The sequence below is a fragment of the Ornithodoros turicata genome, chromosome 9 (genome assembly GCF_037126465.1).
Source record: "Ornithodoros turicata isolate Travis chromosome 9, ASM3712646v1, whole genome shotgun sequence".
Classification (NCBI taxonomy): Eukaryota; Metazoa; Arthropoda; class Arachnida; order Ixodida; family Argasidae; genus Ornithodoros; species Ornithodoros turicata.
The window spans coordinates 18821936-18839179 of record NC_088209.1 but is presented as its reverse complement, the minus strand read 5'-3'; the positions used below and the strand labels follow the sequence as shown (position 1 = coordinate 18839179).

Below are 17244 nucleotides of genomic sequence, written 5' to 3'. Positions count from 1 at the left end.
TCGTACAGACTTCCCCTTGTCATCGTTTCCCCATATGTGCCTGTAATCTTTGCAAAATCGCAGCTGGTTTGACGTTCTCCTTCACAAGGAGCTTGATTATGCATTACTGTTCCGCAGCAACAGACACACTGCTCGCCATGACAGCTGCCAAAGGATCGCACTTTGTCCTCCGAAACTTTCATTCAATTACATTTACTCACTGATTGTTCTGGAGCAAAAGTATCCCGTTAACCTCGAGCCATCGAACCTCTGTCCATCAAGTGAATCGTTCGTATTATCGGGTATTAAAAAAAAAACGAGAAATTTATTAACGAAGGAAAGCAGTAATGATTACTGCTTTCCAGCAGGGTTTGTTCAACTTGCTAACGCTGTGCAATTCAAAGTCGATCAAATCTTGACAACGTAGAGTGTGTCGTTCTGATCGCCATCGTCAAAAAAAAAAAAAAAAAAAGAAAGAAGTGCTGTCTGGAGTGCCTCGTAAGTCATCACAGCTGTGATGGTGATCTTGAGACGCCTTTGCATTATGTAATTTAATTGCCAATTCTCCAGCCAAGTTAAATTACCACCTCTCTGTCTGGAACATCCTGTTCAAAACTGCATGTCATTGTTGTGTCCTCCGAAAAAGTTGTTCTTGTGTTGCATGCAGCGAAATTTTTCCTCAATGATGGACGAAGGTGCCTGGATAATGATTAATGACACAATAACGACACAGAAGTACATGGGGGGGGGGGGGTAACGTTTTGTAGGCGACCGGTCTGCCTGCCTAGCTGGCCGCATGTTGCTCTATTCACTCCATATATTACTCCGCACGGAACAACGAGAAATAAATAAATAAATGAAAGGCGAAAGTGTAGTAGTACGCGAGATATATAGCCACGTTACCTTGAGTTTGTGTATTTCCCTGTTGAGCCGCAAAATCTCTCTGTCCCTCCTCTCCAAGGAAGACCTCAGCTTGGAAATCTCCAACTCCATCGCCAGCAGTGTCCCCGGCGCTGGAGGGCCACTCGTTTGGTGACCGGGCACGTTGCTTGTAGGAATACTGGAGCGCCCCCAACTAGCACGATGTTTACAACACGACGTCGGCGTTGCGGGACCCTGCGCCCCGCCGCCCCAGGTCCCCGTAGCGCTCTGCACGGCCCCCATAGTGGACACTGTGTCACCGCAGCACCATGATGTGCGGAGCAGCTCGAGCCAGCAGGGTTCCAGCGCAGTAAAGGATCGGACGGATGATAATGTGGAGACGGGTCTGGCGGACGCGCGGGCGTCACGAAGGAGACGGCATGACTTGCGCGTGGAGTGCGTGGCGGCGTTCTGCACGCGGGGCTCGAAAGGGCAGGCGGGAGGAGCTTTCCCTTCTCCTGGCGGGAGGAGGAGGGAGACGCGGCAAACGCACGTGCGAAAGCTAAGAGCGTTCCCGGGTTAGACGCGTCTATCGCGTGCGGTGCGAAACGGAAGCGCGAGTCTCTGACGAAAGTGAACGAGAATTATCGGCAATGAATAGGATTATTTCTCGATTCTTACTATGGCCCGATATAGAGTGACATTCACGGCGGCAGGCGTGAATTTTGTTTATACGTACATGCCCTTCTGCACCGCTTCCACACTCTTAAAAATGAACTTCACGCTCTTAAAAATGAAGCACGCTCCTAGCCAACCATAATCTGTTAATGGGAGGCGTACGCCTTTTTTGTGACACTTATGCTGTTCATAATTGTCACAAAAAAGGCGTACGCCTCCCGTTTTCAACAAATCAGGGCAGATAACGATATCATTCCAGATTATGGTTGGCTAAGAGCGTGCTATGCGGTGAAGTTCATTTTTAAGAGTGCAGTGTGTTGCCAAAACGACATCCGGTTTCGCTGCAAACACCATTCTGCGCCAACCGCTATGTCGACTGACACTGTTATCGCTTCTGATTTGAGGAGAGAGGTGACCGTATACGCCTTCTTGTGGCAATTCAAATTGCCGCAAAGAGGCGTACCCTCCCACTTTCAACAAATCTGGAAAGTGTAAGCTATCATTCTGCATGGTGGCTGGTTCCGAGCGTCCTTAGTCGCGGAAGGACGGGAAGTCTTCGTGGCACCGAAAGTTGTGACGCGGCCTTGTGTATGTTTACCCGAGAATGTCATGTATAAATCATCGCATGGCGATGCCGAGCGATTGTGCCACACTCTAAGAAAAAAGGGTGTGAAAAGGTGGTATCTTCTATAGTTGCCACCTACAGTCTAAAAACTGAACTTCACCGCGTAGCGCCCTCTGCGACAACCATCGCCTCGAATGATATGGTTATCGCTTCTGATTCGAGGAGAGAGGGAGGCGTAAGCCTTTTTGTGTCAATTTGGATATGCGATAATTGATACAAAAAGGCGTATGCCTCCTTCTTTCGTTGAATCAGAAGGGATAACAGTATTATTCGCGGTAATGGTTGGTGCAGAGCGTGCTATGCGGTGAAGTTCGGTCTTTAGAGTGTAGGTCAACATAGTGTCTGATAAAGGGTGTAAAAGGGTGCTAAAATAAATTATCATATATTCAAATTGGTACAAGGTGGTGGTGGTGGTGACGAACCGGCTTGCCGTTGTTGGCCTCACGTATGTGGGCTTCGTCACGACTGTAGCCAGGATGAGATGATATGGTGTGATAACAGATGAAGGTACAAAAAGGCCTACGTCCCCCTCGCTCTCCGAATCAGAAGCGATAACTCTATCATTCGTGGCAATGGTTGGCGCACAACGTGCTATGCTGGTTTGAGAATGAGGTAGCAGGTAGAACTTTGCAACCTTTTAGGCACAACATATGCGACAACTACTGCCTCCTAAAAGGTGTACCTGCTCCATCCCCTTTTCTAAGAGTGCACATACACTCTTAAAATTGAACTTCACCGCATAGCACGCTCTTAGCCAACCATCATCTCGAATGATATCGTTATCTGCCATGATTTGTTGAAAACGGGAGGCGCACGCCTTTTCTGTGACACTTATGCTGTTCATAATTGTCACAGAAAAGGCGTACGCCTCCCGTTTTCAACAAATCAGGGCAGATAACGATATCATTCGAGATGATGGCTGGCTAGGAGTGCGCTATGCGGTGAAGTTCATTTTTAAGAGTGTAGTCTCGAATGATATCGTTATCTGCTCCGATTTGTTGAAAACGGGAGGCATATTATATTTTGACATATTTCTTGATGCCTGCTGGGTTTGGCGAACGTAAAATCTAATCGCTTTTGGTTCCTAATCTAATAGTTTTCCTTCACCACGACGTAGATTAGTCTTGAAATTGTGGCTGACATTTATAAGAATTTTCTGTTTGTGAAGTTTTTGCGTTAGAGTTTGGTGTAGGGTCAAGTCAGTTTAACTAATCGCGCCTCAGTGTGTAATTATTCATTACTTATTGATATAATAATTACTTCAATTAAAGTAATTAAATTCGGTGAATTCAAGGTAATCAAAAGCGATTCCAAGCCGACAACCTCGCAGAACAGCTCAACGAAGACAACTACCTGATTCTTTCCTTGTGTGTGTGTGTGTGTGTGTGTGCGTGTGCGTGTGCGTGTGCGTGTGCGTGTGCGTGCGTGCGTGTGTGTGTGTGTGTTTTATGTCTGTGTTTGCTCCGTTTTGTTTCATTTTTGTTTCTATTCTTCGTTTATTCATTTTTATTCATATTATTTTGTGCCACTGAGACACCTTCAAGACATGGAGCACCAGACCCCAGTGAATGTCACCACCATTTTTCTGGATGGGTAAACACGTACCGCGTTATCTCCCTCTGTTTCTACACGGTGTATCGCCCTCGCAGTTATCGATTTTTCTTCGTCACGTTGATCAGATAACAAAGTGTCGACATACTGTCGGTCAAACCTGTTGCCAGCAGCAGCGTCCCATGCAACAACAACAACAATAGATGATGACGATGAGATGGGGTACTTCACCGCGGTGATGTGGTACCCTACCCCATTGCACGAAGGTGATGAAGGAAGGATGAAAGTTCCAGAAAGAATTAAAGTCTGGAGCAATGCAGTGGACGTCAGGAAGTCGATGAACAGGTGAAGAACCCGACGATGGAGCACAGGATCTTTATAGCAACCACAGTCCATAGCAACTGTCCCATGCAATGCAACTGTTCTTTGCGACACCGCTATCTTGATTTTTTTAACTACCGAGTACGCACATTATGACTTCCAATCACGATGCTCAATCACGTTGAAATCTACCAGAATGCCAAGTAATCTACTTTACAGCCTTACACGTAGACAGCACAATGCTACGGCTGCCTCAAGTAATAGCTGACCACAACACGCCGGCACCGGTCTACTTTTATAGGTCGCTTTCCTATACCACAGTGTACCTGTAGTTGTTTTTGTTGTAAACATTTGTCTCAATGTTTTGCTGTAGTGTATTTCTCCAGGTTACATGTCCTGAACTGTACATAGTCTGATTCGTACTATTTTGTGTTTGAGTTTGAATGAAAAAAAAAGAAGGGACGGAATTACTGTATTAAAAACAATTAAAAACCCCCAGTGCTGGGTAGGACGAGGACAGAGGATAAAAAAGGACAAGGACCGGCACTGATCCTCTTTATCCTCTGTCCTCGTCCTACCCAGCACTGGGGTTTTTTAATTGTTTTTAATTCAATATGAACCAACCAGCCCAAACGCTTGCTCTGCTACATGAAATTACTGTGCTGTTTTCTGTGTTTGCTGTCGTTGTGCGCATGGTGAAACCACGTCATATAAATTTTTACTCGACACTCCTTACGCTGTACACGCACGTAGACACCGCAAGAGTTTGCTCAATTTTGCTCCGCGCGCAAACAACAGAAGCTGTCATCGATCGCGTCATGCGTGCAAAGTTTGTCCTGTCATGTGACAAGCCCTCTTTGATTAATTCATTACGTACCGTGTCGTTATCATATCTGAACACTACACATGGTTGTTGTGTAGAGAGCATTCGTAAACAAACTCACCGAAAGTTTCCTTAGATGCGCTTGCTGCCATTTTCCTACTGCACGTCAGTGCGCGTTGCCTTCGGGTGAAACACGGTTTCAGTTCGTGCCCGATGAGGTATCTCTGGTGGACCCTGACGCCTTGAGGAAGAATATAAAAAAGGTACTTATACGGCAACTCATGAATAAGTAACGAAAAACTAGAAACTAGCATTTAGGTTAGGTTGGGTTAGGTTAGGTTAGGGTTAGGTTAGGTCTTTCATTTCCAATCCAACATTTAGGTTTTTACCAAACAACACTAAAGGTTTCTAAGTTTATTCTATACAAGCTTTCGCATGATGAGCCACGCTTCTTCAAGTACCTTCAAGTAAAAAAGTACCTGAAGAAAGGTAGCCCTCCACGTGAAAGCTCGTTATAGAATAAACTTGGAAAACTTCAGTGTGTGTGTGTGTTTTTTTTCTTTTTTTTTACGTTCGTAAAGCCATCCCAGGACTTGATTATTTCTACACACTTCCTCTGCTATTTAGGTTTATTAGTTCAAATATTTGCGTTACAATAATGTAGCTTACCATGAACCGTAACCATACGGAGCATAATCGCTGTATCAGGAAGGTGAAAGATGGAATAATTAAAATCGATAAAATCAGGGCTGTGTCTGTTGTCATCTTTTAGGTATCGCCCTGCACCGGGGCCTTTATCGATTTTAATGACACACCAGACAGCCAAATCTTTAAGCATTATCAAATAATAATGTCAAATAAAACACCAACAACACTACACTTTACGGATTATTAGATACAATATATCCGTTAAGGAACGCCGTTTTGTGACACTAAACGCAAAATACAGAACACGAGAAACAATTTCACCCCCCATGCGGGTCTCAGCTTTCTTTCCCGCCTTCGAGCGCACTTGTGTGCTCCACACATACACGCGTATATAAGAACAACAACTATATATATGTGTGTATTTATATATGTGTTTATTCGAAGCAGACAACAGAGAAGATGACTAAAGAAAAGAAGAAGCAAACGAAAAAGGAACAGGAAAATAAGAAGACGCGGAAAGAGGAAATATAAGTCAATCGTAAGGTCCATTTGCGATACCATTGAAAGAAAAGAAACCAAGAGAAATATCATAATGAACGCCTCAAAATGCTAGCGCTCTGATTGATTGGTTTGAAAAAGAAAACACCCGCGAGCCTTGTATATTTGGCATGTGGGCTTCCTTTCGCAAAATTCGCAGTATACCGCCTGACACTTGGCTCATACGTGCTGGCATGGGTTCTGCCACGCAGAACAGGCGATATGCTGCGGCAGAGTGCAGGACGGTCGAAGTCGGAAGTGATTGCCAATTCAGCTTTTTCTTGAACAACGGTCGTCCATCATCATAGAGCTTCATCGTCCTCCTACTTGTAGTTTCGCACTCCTTCCTTTGCTTGCTTTGGCACCAGCTGCTGTTGCGTCACACGGTTCGTGAACAACAACATCTAGTCAATCGAACCGACATCCAACAGGACGCCAACTCTGAGCTTTCGTGGATAAAAAAAAAAAGAAAGAAAAGTCAAGATCGAAAAGAAATTATAATAATTGAAAGTATAAGGGACCTTGTTAAAAGCTGCGATCGACGAAGAATTGAATGGCCCAATGCCCTTCCTCGCTCCGCCACGAAGAGTTAATTACAACTCTTCACACTTCACATACGATCGAAGCGATAGCGAGAACTTTCTTTGCTGCTCCTGACAGCGGCGTTATGTCTGGGCATTTGCTTTTTCAGCCATCCTATTTGAGGATTCACCGGGCACAATACAAAGTCAATTTCTGCCCTTTTTCCCGCTCTTCTTCTTTTCTTGTAAGGTGCGCATATGTAGGTAGGGTATACCCTTTCGCATATAGCTGCGTGCTTGTGTGAAAGAGGTGGTAAGGAATGCAAAATTCCATTGTTCTTGCAGCGCAAAGACTGCTCTTGTTTTTCTCCGCTTCATTTCCATTGTCGATTCGCATGCTATTACAGTCCTGTCTGTGTGTGTCTGTTAGAAATTTGCAACTTGTTTTGTTTGCGTTGTACGTGTAACCGCTTTTCTATTCGCACGGGCCCTTGCAAGCCACCCAAGTGCCTTTTCATATATCCCATTTCCCTTCTTGTTCATTCTTTGTTAAAGGGTCTCTGAAGTGCAAACACTTCTCCTAGCGGAATGAAGGATGCCGTTACTGCGACTTACGCTTTCCCCTTTCCCCTCATTTTCAAGAAGGCCCACAATGTGGAGCGTGCTGTCATTGGTCCCCTGAAACGATTTTTTCCAATCATCACGGGAAATCGTTTGAGGAAACCAATCCGAGGCCTCTCCGCGTTGTCGTGCTTCTGGAGAAGGAGAGGGAGAAGGAAAGCTTCAGTTGGGGTATCTTTCCCTGCTCACTCACGAATGACACAACAATGAATCTCCATCTTCTTCTTCTTTTTTTTTTTTTCTTCTTGTTGTTGTTGGTGTCAAGGTAACTTTCATTTCGCGACAAGAATTATTTTGCACTTTGAGCGCCCCTTTGTGTATTGTACCGCTGAAGTGAAAAAGAAAGTTGCAAGGCCGTCACTTTGAAACACTCACTAGGGGCGACACTGCGCTGCCTCGTTTCTGTTTCGGTTTTGTTACTTACAGTAAAAACTGTTATACTGGACTGAAAATGCGACTTACTTGGAACACATATGTCGTTTTCGTCATGCATTATCAGGAAATATCAACGCTGGACAGCCTTTCACGCGTGCGATGCCTTGATACGCAATGCAATGTGCGAATACTGCCCGGGAATATCCCCACGACACGGTTCGTTCAGTGACCACCAGGGGGCGACTCCCAATTTTCTAGGCGCCAATAGCTATAACGGTACACTCTAGGAACAATACTTGGCCGCGTGCATAATTCTAAAAAGCAGAGCTTCACCGCATAGCACGCTCCTTAACTCTAAAAACATAACTTCACCGCATAGCACGCTGTGAGCCAACCATTGCCGCGAATGATAGCTTGTCGCTTCTGATTCGAAGAGAGAGGGGGGCGTACGCCTTTCTGTGGCAATTTGGATATATGAAAATTGCCACAAAAAGGCGTACGCCCCCCTCTCTCTTCGAATCAGAAGCGATCACCCTATCATTATTGGAGATGGTTGGAGCACAGCGTGCTATGCGGTGAAGTTCTGTTTTTAGCGTGTAGTCAACAACCATTCCGAATGACAATGTTCTCTCCCTTGATTTAATGAAAACCGGGGCATTCGCCATTTTTGTGGAATTACGAACTGCATAATGCACAGAAATGTACTACACTCTTAAAAATGAACTTCACCGCATAGCACGCTCCTAGCCAACCCTCATCTCGAATGATATCGTTATCTGTCCTGATTTGTTGAAAACGAGGGGCGTACGCCTTTTTTGTGACACTTATGCTGTTCATAATTGTCACAAAAAAGGCGTACGCCCCCCGTTTTCAACAAATCATAGCAGATGACTATATCACTCGAGATGAGGGTTGGCTAGGAGCGTGCTATGCGGTGAAGTTCATTTCTAAGAGTGTACGTCCCCCCGTTTCTAACAATCCATGGGAAAGAACGATGTCATTACTACTACACTCTAAAAAAAGAACTTAATCGCATAGCAAGCTTTGCGCCGACCATTGCCGCGGATGATTGGATTTTCGCTTCTGATTCGAGGAGAAAAGTGGTCGTGCGCTTTTTTGTGTAATAATAATAATTTGGATATATGGCAATCGACAAAAAAAGGCGTACGGCCTCCTCTATCTTCGAATCAGAAGCGAGAACCTTATCATTCGTAGCCATGGTTGGCGCAGAGCGTGTTGTGCGGTGAAGTTCTGTTTTTTTTTAGAATGTAGTACTATAGTACTGCTACTACTACTGTTATTACTACACTCTTAAAAATGAACTTCGCCGCATAGCACGCTCCTAGCCAACCGTCATCTCTAATGATATCGTTATCTGCCCTGATTTGTTGAAAACTGGAGGCGTACGCCTTTTTGTGACAATTATGAACAGCATAAGTGTCACGAAAAAGGTGTACGCCTCCAGTGTTCAACAAATCAGGGCAGATAACGATATCATTAGAGATGATGGTTGGCTAGGAGCATGCTATGCGGTGAAGTTCATTTTTAAGAGTGTACTACTACAACAACACTCTTAAAAACGAACTTCACCTCATAGCGCGCTCCTGGCCAACCATCATCCCGAGTGACATCGTTCTCGCCCCTGATTCGTTGAAAACGGAAGGCACAAAAGAAAAAAGGCGTACGCCTCCCATTTTCGACAAATCACGGGTGAGAAGGATGTCATTCGGGATGATGGTTGGCCAGGAGCGTGCTATGAGGTGAAGTTCGTTTTTAAGAGTGTACTAGTTCTTATATTTTCTAAAGTTGTTTTGGAGTAGCAGACTCCTGTGCTTTGTAGGAGCCATCATCTCCATATTTTTCTCCTCTGATTCTAATCTAATTTAATCATTCGGGATGACAGTTGACTAGGAGTGTGCTACACTCTTAGAAACGAACTTCACCGCATAACAGTCTCCTAGCCAACCATCATCTCAAACGATATCGTTATCTGCCCCGATTTGTTGAAAACGGGAGGCATACGCCTTTTTTTGCGACATTTATGCTGTTCATAATTGTCACAAAAAAGACGTACGCCTCCCGTCTTCAACAAATCGGGACAGATAACGATATCATTCGAGATGATGGTTGGCTAGGAGCGTGCTATGCGGTGAAGTTCATTTCTAAGAGGCTCAGTGGTTAGCGTGCTGGCCATGTCACGTTGAGACTGGGAAGTACCCGGGTTCGAATCCCGGTGTCGGCTGTGCTGTCTGGGGTTTTTCCTGGGTTTTCCTCAGACGCTTTCAGACATATGTCGGCGCAGTTCCCTTGGAAGTCGGCCCAGGACGCACATTCCCCCAGGACGTCAGTCGTGACGTTGCCCACATCTGTGAGGCCGACAACGGCGGGCCCTTTCCCCATCACGGCCACCACCATCATTTCTATGAGTGCACGGCAGATAACGATATCACTCGAGGTGATGCTTGGCGAGGAGCGTGCTGTGCAGTGAAGTTCAATTTTAAGGGTGCATGCAATCGTTGGACCTCAGCGTGTAACGTGGTGAGCTCTCTTCTAAGAACGCATTCCGTTTCGCGAAATGCCATTGCTCGGTATCGTCCATGCTGAGTATCTCCGTAGACAAATTTAATTACACGTTGCTTAATCAGTTTACTGCATCGCATATAGGGGCGCTACAAGCGAATCCTGTGGCCTGAGAGGCGCACATTTCTTCCCGGAGTCGTAGCAGACGATTATGTGCGTGTCACTATCACTCTGGCCGTATAGCGACCGCTAACATAAGTTTATTTGCAGAAACAGCAGTGTAGAGGGCTTCAACCTTTATAAAAGTGAGCACATGAACGACGTGACAGAACAGTGGAACGGCATATGTCGTATACGATGGAAATGCCTTCGAAACGACGTTTCTCGCACATTTTTTTAAATCTGTTGCCAAAGCAGTGTGTAATGTATTTTACAATGCAGTGGGGTAAATCCGACGTGGGCCCTTGTGTTTTCCTCAATATAGACGTCAGGTTGACTTAGGCAATCTCGGAGGTACATTGGGAAAATTCAATTTCAAGGGAATTAAATTTGATCAAAGCGCCTTAGAAGTAATGGGAAAATCTCAGCCGAGATAAATAGCGTTGACCCCACACTCTTAAGAAAAAAGGGTGTGTAAAGGTGGTAACTTCCATATTTACCACTTAGGCCGACGTAGCGTCTGATAAAGGGTGTAAAAAGGTAGTAAAAGCAATTGCCATATATTCAAGTTGCTACAAAAAGGCGTACGCCCCCCTCGTTCACCGAGTCAGAAGCGGTAACCCTATCATTCGTGGCAATGGTTGGCTAACAACGTGTTATGCGGTGAAGTTCTGTTTTGAGAGTGAGGTAGCAGGTAGAACTTTGCAACCTTTTAGGCACAAAATGTGCGACAACTATTACCTCCTAAGAGGTGTAACTGCTCCACCCTTCTTTCTACGACTGCATATTGTTCAGCAAATAGTTTTTCCTCGTCAGGTAAACCACCCTGTATATGAGGCAGATGGACACACATGTAGAATTTATATATGCGAAATGTTCACATTTAGGCACACATCCATAACGTATTATTTGTTTTATATATATTCTTCTCTTCAAAGGCGCACAGAAAAATTATAGGCATCCTTCTTTTCTTTCTTCATTCTATATGATCTTATTGATTAGTTGAGATTGGTTAACTGTATAGTTAACTAAACGGGCTGCGAGTTCGTCCGAGGCGCGTGCTACCAAGACCAAACCTAGGCCACTATATAGAACGGCGTTCTCTAAAACGTCTACACAACGTAATTCGTTTAAATGAGTCTTCCTCGCTAAAATGTAGCGGGCTATACGGAGACATCTTTTCTAAAATGCAGTTATCCTGAACGAGGCTCGTATACGTGTTTGAGCAGCCATAAACGCAGCATTTATAGCGCGAGGGCGTCGCCTGTGGCGCATACGCACTATTCAACAAGGTATTATCCAAATAACACAGGAGGCGTACGCTTTTTTTCTGACAATTACGCAGGACGTAATTGCAACAGAAAAGGCGTACGCCCCTGTTTTCAACAAATTAGGGGAGAGAACGATGTCATTCGAGGTGATGGTTGGTTAGGAGGTGAAGTTACTGCCATTCCGTTTAATGCATTAACTTTGCCGCATTGCTAGGGCATTAAAATCGTTAAAACCCCGCAGTGCCGGGAGCTAAAAAGGACGACACAACACTGATCGGAGAGCCAAGAAATTTTATTGTGCACAAGTTCCTCTTATATCCTGTTGTTATCATGATGAAGTCCCGCCTTCTTCTCAAAGTTGGCACTCTTCAGCTTATTCTTTTTGACCCCATGCCTTATCTCCCTCTGTTGCTTTCCCTGCATTCGAAAAACAAAGCTTCACCACATAGCACGCTGAGGGCCAACCATTGTATAGAGTGATACCTCTATCAATCTTGATTTGTGGAAAGCGCGGGGCGTATGCCTTTTTGTGACAATTAACATTTCTGCATAAGTGTCACAAAGAGGCGTACGCCTCCTGCTTTCAACAAATCCGGGGAGAGGACGATGCCATTCGGGATGATGGTTGGCTAGTAGCGTGCTATATGATGAAGTTTATTCTCAGACATATGTCGGCACACTTCCCTTAGAAGTCGGCCCAGGGCGCACATTCCCCCAGGGCGTCAGTCGTGATGTATCCCACCTCTGTGAGACCGACAAAGGTGAGCCCTTTCACCATCACCACCACCACCACCCATCACCATTTCTAAGAGTGTGCTTTCAGCAGCACCGTTTTTTGCTGTAGCATCTGTTTTCCCGGCGATTTTAATCCAAGTGCCAGCTGAATTAATCCACGTGCCATGCAAACTTTATGGGGCATAGATTAATTTAGCTGGCACTTGGATTAAAATCGTTAAAATCGTCGGAAAAACCTGTAGAAACACCTCAACCCGATCAGGTAACTGAATTGATGGCATACTTACGCAGTTCTTTTCTGCTTTCTTAATTTCTATCTCTTCACGGAATAATAACGCGCCCAAACTTATTTCCTTTACAACGAACAGATTTTAGCGACTTTAGGATATGAACTACAGAACTGCCCAGTTTTCAACCCTTTTCAATCCACGGCTATAGCCATGGCGTCAAATCCAAGACGTTAATAGAGCGACATCCTGAAAAAGTTCAGCCCGGCGCCGCTACGCGCTGAGAACGGCGCAACGATCGCGAGGCACGAGGGGTATACTGGCATGTTTACAATGCGAACAACTGCTTTTCTCGGTAGAGCTTCTACCTCAAGTGAGCCGTTTTCGCATTTCAAAAGTGTTTACTTCCATCATCTGCTGACCGGAACAGCTGTGGCGTTTGAGTGTGTCAGCGAGGGAACGTTCTTTTCGAGTGCCAAATCGTCTTTGTGCCTGTAAAGGATGCACCTTCTTTGTCTTGACCACGTTGTTGGAAAGCGCGCTTTACAGGGCCTTCGCCTGCTGCTGTGCACTCTAAAAACAGAACTTCACCACGTAGCACGGTGAAGGCCAACCATTGCACAGGAAGATGCCTTTGTCACTTCCGATTTGTGGAAAGCGCGGGGCGTACGCCCTTTTTTTTTTTTACTGCATAAGTGTTCCAAAAAGACGCACGTTTTTAACCAATCAGGGGGCAGAACAATGTCATTCGGAATGGCGATTGGCTAAGAGCGTGCTATGTGGTGAAGTTCTGTTTTGAGAGCACTTTTGAGACAGAGAGTACAGAATACAGAGAGTATTTTGACGGTCAAAATACGCCACCACTGCGGGTCAAAATTTGCGGGCTAAATTTGCGGGCCAAAATTTACGCCACCACTGCGGGCCTATCGACACAAGTTTTTGTTCTTTTTTGCATGGCATCGTTAAAAACAGAAGAACAGCGTTGTTCACGATGTCATACCCCAAGACAATTTGCTATAGAGATTTGCGTAAACTTGGCAACCCTAATTGGTTCATCCAATCCTGATTGTTCATGTGCACCAGGAAAATAAATAATCCTATTGATTGGGTGAGCATTTACTACATCATTTGCCCATTGGAACTGGACATGACCCCGAGCAAGGGGACTGCTGCAACATAAAGGTTAAGTTCCCCAATACGTTTCAGCATTTTCTGAGAAGCCTAGCCAAGATTCGAGGAAACAAGAAGAAGGAAGGCAAGGTCACAGCACCCACAGACCTTGTTGATGTTCGCGTTGAAGTGAAGTCGTGTGAATATAGTTTCGCGTCTTCTCTTTGCAAACATTATGTTGACAGTACAATACTGTCCCGTCACGTCTGTTATTGTACCTTTGTCGGATTGCAAGGCATTTGAGAGGTCTTCTCGGCTACTGTACGCTTGACTGCATTGCCGCTCCTCAACTACTATTGTCGTGCAGCGCAGGAGCGTAGATGACTTCGTATTGGTGTTAGCGTAGCACTTCAAAACTTGCACTACCGTACTGTGCTTCATGCGGAGAGCGCTATTTTGATCCACCAGGAGTGCGTTCTGCGCCGCTATTTCTCCTTTGATTTCTTCAACACGGTGTTTGTCCGTGAACTGCCCAGTCGTAAACAGTGCATGGCGTAGACGTGGCGCAGCAAATCAGACAACGGACAAACAGAGACGGAGACGAGCACTCTCTCTGTGTTTGTCCCTAGTCTTATTTGATGCGCCACACTCTAAAAACAGAACTTGACGGCATAACACGTAGTGCGCCAATCATTGCCGCGAACTACACTCTTAAAAATGAACTTCACTGCATAGCAAGCTCCTGGCCAACCATAATCTCGAATGATATCGTTATCTGCGCTGATTTGTTGAAAACTGGAGGCGTATGCCTTTTTTGTGACACTTATGCCGTTCATAATTGTCACAAAAAAGGCGTACGCCTCCCGTTTTCAACAAATCAGCGAGGATAACGATATCATTCGAGATGAAGGTTGGCTAGGAGCATGCTATGCGGTGAAGTTAATTTCTAAGAGTGTAGGGTTATCGCTTTTGATTTGAGGAGGGAGGTAGCCGTACGCCTTTTTGTGACAATTACCATATATCCAAATTGCCACAAAAAGGCGTAGGCCCCCATCTCTCCTCGAATCAGAAGCGATAAGCCTATCATTCGTTGCCGCAGAGCGTGCTATGCGATGAAGCTCCGTTTTTAGAGTGCATGTCTACGCCATCAAGTTACCAGCTACCCCAGATATCTACAGTGCTACGTAAACAGTGCAGATTCTTCGTTTTCATTTTACTTATGTCATAGCTTTCGGAAAATGTATACAGGACGCAATATTACAACAACAACAAAGCGTTTCACGATACTCTTGTGGCGACCTGATAAGCCATTCTGAAAAGGTAGACCTTGGAAATCGTCTTCTTAAAACAATATTTAAGACCATTGTTGAGTACCGTGCTATTCGAACTTGAAATCTCTTCTGGTTTGTCTATAATAAATATTGTCGTATACTTTGACTGATGCGTTCTAACTTTCCTGGGCCTTACGCAAAGAAATATTTTATTATATCTTATTTCATGTACCTTTTGGTAATAACGAAATCGGTTAAGCATGTAACCCCAAAGTCATTCAGCAAACGCCAAGGCTACGTTGCAACATATCTTAACCTGCCGGAAGCATTCTGTTCTTGCGAAGCGAAAAATTCTACATTGAAATGTCGAAGTCAGCATTCAGTCGTGCGGGGCCTGAAGTTCCCTTGGGAATGTTCCTTTCCGTAGATGGAACGAATACATTCTGCCTTTGCATTCCAAATCCGTAGATAACTCAACCATTCTTATAAACTCATATTCAGACTGCATTCTTGCGTTGTTGTCGTGTATACACTCTAAAAACAGAACTTCGTCGCATAGCACGCGCTGCACCAACCATTGCCACGAATGATAGGGTTGTCGCTTCTGATTCGAAAGAGAGAGCGGGGCGTACGCCTTTCTGTGTCAATTTGGATATATGATAATTGACACAAAGATGTGTGCGCCTTCCTTTTTCTTCGAATCAGAAGCGATTACCCTATACTCTTAAAAATGAACTTCACCGCATAGCACGCTCCTAGCCAACCATCATCTTGAATGATATCTTTATCTGCCCTGATTTGTTGAAAACGGGCGGCGTACGCGATTTTTGTGACACTTATGCGGTTCATAATTGTTACAGAAAAGGCGTACGCCTCCCGTTTTCAACAAATCAGGGCAGATAAAGATATCATTCAAGATGATGGTTGGCTAGGAGCGTGCTATGCGGTGAAGTTCATTTTTAAGAGTGTATCATTCGTAGCAATCCTTGGCGCAGAGCGTGCTATGCGGTGAAGTTCTGTTTTTAGAGTGTACTGATAATCCATAGTTCGTGTTGTCTTTTGTGTGTTTCCCTGTTTCTTTTTCTTTTTTTAGTTTTACCAAATATGCTTGACCAACCAACGCGGGTCATCTCATTGTTCAATGTGATTGGAGCAGAGCTTCGCCGCATAGCACGCTCCCAGCCAACCACCATCCCGAATGGCAACGGGCGTCCTGGGCCGACTTCTAAGGGAACTGTGCCGACATATGTCCTACTGCATCTGAGGCAAACCCGGCAAAAATCCCAGACAGCACAGCCGGCACCGGGATTCGAACCCGGGTACCTCCCAGTGTAGGCGTGAAATGGCCAGTACGCTAACCACTGAGCCAGGCGAGCTCTATTGCCTCACACTATAGTGAAGCCGAAATCTCCCCTTTATTTTTCCTTCAAATCAATCAATCAATTGTGGGAACAGCGAGGCGTACACTCTTAAAAATGAACTTCACCGCATAGCACGCTCCTAGCCAACCATAACCTCGAATGATATCGTTATCTGCCCCGATTTGTTGAAAACGGTAGGCGTACGCCTTTCTTGTGACAATTATGAACAGCATAAGTGTCACAAAAAAGGCGTACGCCTCCCGTTTTCAACAAATCAGGGCAGATAACGATATCATTCGAGATTATGGTTGGGTAGGAGCGTGCTATGCGGTGAAGTTCATTTTTAAGAGTGTACGCCCTTTTTTGACAAATAACCTAACCGCCAAAGTGTCACAAAAAGGCGTACGCATCCCGCTTTTTTTCAAAGGCACGTCACCACAGAGAGGGGATCACTTGTAACTTTCCTCCAATTACCTTTTCCTTTGTGCGCCTTAACAGTGTATGCGAACGAATGTCTGGCCCTAAATGACAGCTACCCGCCCCTTTCCACTCTCTTCGTGCTGCATAGTCTCGGTGCTCTATTCACGCACCCCTCAAACGTAGCTTTTGATAGGCGACCACGAAATTACCTATAAACAGTCTCTTCCGAATAAGCGACAGGTACACACCCTTGTCCCCTTTTAATGCATCCCTTTTTGCTTCACGGCAACCCCTAATACCCGCGAAGAAAAAAGTAGAACCTCGAACGCGGCCACCGGAAAATATTTGCACTTACATTTCCTCCTCACACTAGTATACGTGGAAGGACATTGCTCATCACAACTTTGCGGAGCTCTCGAAGGAAAAAAACAATACTCTCCCCGTTATCTTTAAAGCCTTCGTGGAGTCTCCCAACATTTGAGACGCTGACCAATAAAGCCCTCTTGAGCTGTCGGTACAGAGGACCGGTTGTTTTCATCTGAAACTCCTCCGTCTCACGTATATGTCTTCGGAGGAAACCTTACTGGTGGGTGATCTTTTGCCCGTGAAGCCCTACGAGCAGTCACAGGA

The 17244-nt window shown here is 45.1% G+C and overlaps 1 protein-coding gene across 2 annotated transcripts in view; it reads right to left on the bottom strand.

The window, feature by feature from the left end:
* Positions 1-17244, bottom strand: part of LOC135368282 (cGMP-dependent protein kinase, isozyme 1-like) — a 169927-nt gene that overhangs the window by 86057 nt on the left and 66626 nt on the right. Inside the window, exon 1 of one of the 2 annotated variants that reach the window (XM_064601456.1) lies at positions 883-1301. The exons of the other annotated variant lie outside the window; for it this stretch is intronic. Within the exon in view, the coding sequence (XP_064457526.1) occupies positions 883-1143 (261 nt within the window). The 5' untranslated portion in view covers positions 1144-1301. Of the gene's footprint in view, positions 1-882; positions 1302-17244 lie in introns of those variants that run through there. 2 annotated transcript variants of the gene reach the window in all.